A 5,719-nucleotide genomic window follows, 5' to 3' on the forward strand; every position below is an offset into this window, starting at 1 on the left:
ATCTGTTACAGTGATGACATCTTAATGAACTTCCTTTTTCACCACTGTTCGGGCTTCGTTTCCTAGAAAACCACTTCAACTGTCTTCAATGTTCTCTCTCTGAACATACAATGTACATGTAGCAGCTCACTGAATGGTCACTAATGCCTCGATTTTATAGACTGACAATATTGGTGTCTAGTTCATAAAGAATCCTGTCTTCGTCCATGAGCCATCCCCTCAAGGACTTTCACATGAACCCAGTCCTATCAACAGAAGTATTTATTACGTCTATATAAGGTGTGATATTGTTTTCCTGTGTCTGAAATGCACCCCCCTAGAATGTTCATATATAGAGGGTTCAAGAAGACAAAATACTGTCAAGTAGTTTAAAAGGGGGAATTGGTTTCCAGGAAATCGTACTGCATGCGTGTGTTTGTATATGAGTAGCCATTCGAAACAAAAAGACCAGCGTTCAAGTAAAAGTTTTCCTAGAATGTACTATTCCTGGGAAAGGGAAGCCTGTTTGGAAGATACAAAGGCAGAGATAAGCCCAGTCAGATTGGATACACAATCTGATGTTTGTAAGGATTATGGCTTTGGTTTGATGACTTTCAAGAACCATGTCAAAGCTTTTCCAAGCATCAGCACATAACTGCAATATGGACTGTATTGTAAATCACATAGACCAGATGGAACGTATGAAGTCGACCAAAACCTTTTTGGAACTCTCTCAGTATGGAATGCTGATGCGGCTCTTCCCTTTTCATCCTCCTCTCTCTTCTCTGTCCACCCAAAGAGATTTCAGTCCCACTGCCGGACACTCAGAGAGAACCTGCATCAGGTGGATTAGCCCGCCAGAATGCAATGGCAGCTTTTCAAGTATTGTGTTTTTGAAAGGAATGAATGATTAAGCGGGAAAGCAATTCCAGGACACCAGCCCCCCTCCTTTCCCCTACCCCGTCGGACAATAGTATAGTAATTAGTGGAACTGGTAAACTCGAGCTGTTCGGGACAATGTCAGGTTTCCGCCGCTTCGATTCTGTGAAACGTGTCCTCATCTTCAACACGTGGTTCTGTGAGGGTCAGTTTGTTGAGCATAGTGTTTACCCTGCCGTAGATTTTATTCTCACTGAGCCCAACTGACAAACAAGAGAGCTTCCACTGCTGTGAATGGCATAATTTTATATTTGATAAGTGTTTAATTCAACCTAACCTCCTTCAATCTGACCTACAGGAAATGAGGAGACCGTACAATTACATTACAACTCACATTGTAGAATTTCTGCTCCTTAAGAAAAATCTCCTTCTTCTTTCTGTTTACAGTAATAGTGGACCTGCTTACTTGCTGTCCTTCATCCTGACATTGAGCTGTAGGAACAAAGGCAGCATGACCACAAACATGCCGGGCCAAATCAGGGCCGTCAGCACAGTGTGCTGGGTAAAGGGCAATCCGGGTTTCCACCCACCTGCAGTTGGCTTCCAGAGTAACAGGTTATCAGTCAACATATTGAGGATAGGGGTAGTGGAGAGAGAGAAATGGGAGAGAGAGAGAGAGAGAGAGAGAGAGAGAGGGAGGGAGAGAGGGAGAGAGGGAGAGAGGGAGAGAGAGAGAGAGAGAGAGAGAGAGAGAGAGAGAGAGAGAGAGAGAGAGAGAGAGAGAGATGATAAGTGGCATGATGAGAGAGAATGAGAGATGTAACAAGTGAGATAGGAAAACTTTGTGAGTGAGTAAGAGATTTTGTCTGTCTGATACAGGGGAAGTACAGGGGGAAAAATCAATCATTATCAAAGAAGCATTCATGCATGACTCCACATTTGTTTAGCTATTTATTAAACAGTTTACCAGTGAATTGTGAATAAAACCTTTTGAACACGTTGACCCAATAGCCTTCAAGCAATAAAGTCATATTGTAGGTTCTTTCAAACCATACTGTAAATCATCAAAAACAAATATTTCCTATGTTTAATAGGGCATTCCCTTTGACTATTGTACTATGAAGTAGTAATAAAGTATTAGTGCAAGCACTTTAAAATAATAAGGTAATTTACACAATAACAGATGCAAAAGTTATTTAACACATTTAATTCAAACTCATGAATCAAGTTTGAACATTAAGTTATACGTCACTGATGACAGAGATTCCTAAATATGTCTCCAGACAAGCTCACAACACTAATGAAAATGAAACTGAAACAGAAAGCATAATTGTTCAGAAATGACAGTAACCAGATTTGTTATGTCAGTGCTTGTTTGTAAAAGGTCATAAGATACCATTCCAGCTTCACCTTGGACTGCCTTTGCCTTGGGCATAAGTTTGTCCTGAGAGGGCTGGTATTCAACATCAACATCAATAGGAGGGAAAGCACCAGCTTGTTGCCAACAGGGGGTCTTACTGTTAATGATTGGTTGGAGAGATTCTAACATTAAACCCACTGATCGGTCCATGAAAACAGCCTGTGGTGGAGCGGTCATGGTTTTGGCCCGTCATTAAATGGGTGGCAGTTTTTGGCCCTATGCCACCTAATCCTCTGTAACTATGTTAACTGAATAACACCCATATTTTGACTCTGCTCCACCTATAAATGTTTAGCAATACGCATGATGTTTCATACAACTTAAAGTCAACATACTATTTTCAAACACAGAGCATTCCTGATGCAAAGTACACATTTTATAAATTTTCATGCAGAAAACGTTTTATAGGTCCATGATATATTGGAAATGTCAATCACACATTTGTAGCACATTTACTCCTCGCAAAACAGTCTTCTATTCATTTTGTGGCTCTTCAAAGTCACCAAGGCAGCTGGTAGTGCAAGTTAGTGTATCAATGCTTGGGGCTTAAACAGACAAGATAGGTATCTTGGGTCCACTTAACTCGTTCTCCATTTAGTCCAACTGTGGAGGCTCCTGAATTGTCTCCAGGGGTGTCAGACGTCTGTTTGGTTAATGGATACAACAACAAAAAAGAGTTCCAGATGCTGGCTGTGTTAACGGTGAAGGGGCAGCAGAGACAGGGTTTCACAGAGTAGACTGGCCGATCACTGGGCTTTCCAAAGGCAACAGCTCGGTCTTCACAGTGTTGCAAGTGTTAAGTTGGACACACTGCGAAGACAGACATGGATACATAGAGTTTAAACATTGAACACAAAACAACAATATTTTTTATGGCTTGACTTCTAATATACGAACACCAAAGTCACTGGAATCTCCAAACTTCTAACAGATGAGAAATACATTTTTATTTCGGCTGGTAGTTAATTACACAAAACCCATTTCTCTCAACCTCATGGTGTTCTGTGTGGCCCAACTTGCTTTGAAAAGAGCTTTCATTCTCACGCTGCATACATTTAAATTTGTATAGACTCTAAAGCAAATTGACACTAAATTTACATTAGGCAAAGACAAGGCTCTGAAAGACAGACTGAATAAAGTTCCTCACACACACACGTGCATACAACACAACAGGTGAGTGAACCCGTTTTCTGTTACAGAGAGCCTGAAGCTTCATCACTGGATGTGACTTTCCTATTTACATTGTCAGAAGGATCAGTAAACACTCAAGAACACACAGGAAAACATTACCGTTGTACCAAGGACCCTGATTATAATGACGAATAATTTTGGCTCACCACATATTTCACAGCAGGTGTGTGTAAATGAGGGTGAAGAATAAATATCTATCATTTGGATCAACCTGTTTCCCAGATACCAACAGTTAAGTGTTAAGTGTGGTGTGTTGGTATTCTTGGACTTCTGCTGGTGCCATGATTGACTGACATACCTGATTCATCTGCATGTGGCCATTAAACCCCTGGGTATGGTCCCTGGACATGAAGAGAGGCTCAGTGCGAGGCCGACCGGTTTCCAAAGAACCCACACCGTTGGCCTTGTGGATGCAGAGGACTTTCCGGAAGCTCTGCTTGAAGTTGTCGGACAGGAAGCCGTAGAGAAAGGGATTGGCGCAGGAGTTGACGTAGGTGAGGGTGACCTGGAAGAAGTAGACCCCCGCCATCAGGCTGGTCTCCGGGATGGGGTTCACCTGGTTCACCATGTTGGCGATGAAGAATGGGAGCCAGCAGATCACAAACACCACCACAATGATCACCACCATGCGCGTGACCTTGCGTTCAGAGCGCCTGCGCCTGGTCAGGCCGGCCCGCGCCCCCGCTGACCGCACCTGTGGGAGGCACGAGACACCATTATGTGTGAACAGACACGGTTCGGTCCGATGGAAATCAATTCAAACAGAGCTGTTCCGATGACCTGATCGAAACAGATCCGACATAGAACTTTCCTGAAGTTTTAAGGTTCAAGATCAAGATCTGAGATTAAGGCTTGACTACAGACGTTTGGAAAGGAGCAACAAACTGACATGGAACTGGCCTTCGAACACAACAGGAGCTGCCTCGTCAGTGCTCTGAACCTTACCTTAAGGAGGATGAGAAGGTAGCAAAGGCAGATGATGAGCAGCGGTGCGAAGAAGCCCAAGATGGCCGTGTAGAGGATGAAGGCTGTGGACCACACCTCTTGGGGATCAGGCCAGCTCATGTTGCAGGAGTTGAACTTGTCCTGCACGTCTGAGTAGATGATCACGGGCAGCACCACCAGAAAGGACACCACCCACACCATGCAGTTGATCACCTTGGCCACCCTTGGACGACGCCACTTGGCACTCCGGATGGGATGCACCACCGCCAGATAACGGTCGATGGACATCACCGTCAGACAGAAGGTGCTGGTGAACTGACTCATGGTGTCCGCTGTCATGACTACCCGGCATAGGAACTCTCCAAAAGGCCAATAGGAGAGCACATTTTGAGTGGTGAGGATAGGGATGCCCAAGATGTAAATTTCGTCAGCCAGGGCCAGGTTGAGAATGTACATATTGGTGACTGTCTTCATCTTGGCGTAACGCAGGACCACGTAGATGGCCAGCGTGTTGCCAAGGAGACCCACTATGAAGACGGTGAGCGAAACGACGGCTGTGACCACGGTGTTGCCGCCCCAGAAGGGCTCGCTGTCCACCTCGGAGGAGTTGAGGGACATGTTGGTGAGGGGGCAGCACATGGCTGAGGACAGGTTGAGATCCTCTGTTAGAGGATCGGAGAAACTCATCTGTGATGTTTTTGGGAAGGTCCGGAACCTCCTTCTGATCAAGGTTTATCAGACTGAAAAAACAACAAAGATCCTGGTAAATGTAAAACAGTAGGAGGGTAACAATCACAACAGCTTGGTTGTGTTGTGTAGGTTTTTCTGTAGGAAAGCTATTGGGGGAAGAGATGGTCCATAATAAAGCAAGAAGTCTCCCAACTGTTTAATAGCTTTGATATGTATCCATACGATAAGCGTGGATCCTACGGAAAGTCTTTGGCATACTTCAATGCACAATGCAAAGAATTTGTGCTATGCCCTGTTACTGGTCTTGTATTCTGTTATATTTCGACTGAGTGGTAGTTCCACTTGTACACTACCATTGTGTTCCTTGCATTTATAACAACACGTTGACCGTCTTTGAGCAGGAAACCCATATTGACTGTATTTTAATCATAGTTCCAGGAATTTCTAGAAACCCCATTTTGGCATGCGTCAATAAAATGATTGCCCAAACTGCATCTGTATTAAGATTAAATATGCTTGAATGGCCAAGCTGCTCTGTTGGAGAGAGGGTGGTAGATGGGGAACTTGTACATTTATTCCATTTATGCCAGGAAATATTAATCAAATGTGTTGAAT

The 5,719-nt window shown here is 43.9% G+C and overlaps 1 protein-coding gene across 1 annotated transcript; it reads right to left on the minus strand.

Annotated features, from left to right (window-relative positions):
- Positions 1 to 1,967: 1,967 nt before the first annotated feature.
- LOC146253460 (somatostatin receptor type 5-like) lies at positions 1,968 to 5,117 on the minus strand. Its single transcript, XM_084677520.1, has 3 exons — positions 4,415 to 5,117; positions 3,768 to 4,163; positions 1,968 to 3,088 (listed from the first exon to the last, which is right to left on the minus strand). Exons 1-3 carry the CDS (start codon positions 5,099 to 5,101, stop codon positions 3,005 to 3,007), a joined length of 1,167 nt encoding a protein of 388 aa, XP_084533646.1. The 5' UTR covers positions 5,102 to 5,117; the 3' UTR covers positions 1,968 to 3,004.
- Between the last annotated feature and the right edge of the window lie 602 nt (positions 5,118 to 5,719).

Source organism: Hypomesus nipponensis, chromosome 17 (genome assembly GCF_054491055.1).
Source record: "Hypomesus nipponensis isolate SF chromosome 17, ASM5449105v1, whole genome shotgun sequence".
Lineage (NCBI taxonomy): Eukaryota > Metazoa > Chordata > Actinopteri > Osmeriformes > Osmeridae > Hypomesus > Hypomesus nipponensis.

Bases quoted from the DNA above. Each gene is read 5' to 3' on its own strand.
- LOC146253460 (XM_084677520.1), bottom strand. From the start codon at position 5,101: ATGAGTTTCTCCGATCCTCTAACAGAGGATCTCAACCTGTCCTCAGCC. The intron at 4,164-4,414 runs GTAAGGTTCAGA...TGCCTCCCACAG, and splicing joins ACCTTCTCATCCTCCTTAAG to GTGCGGTCAGCGGGGGCGCG. The intron at 3,089-3,767 runs GTATGTCAGTCA...CTGTCTTCGCAG, and splicing joins GCCACATGCAGATGAATCAG to TGTGTCCAACTTAACACTTG.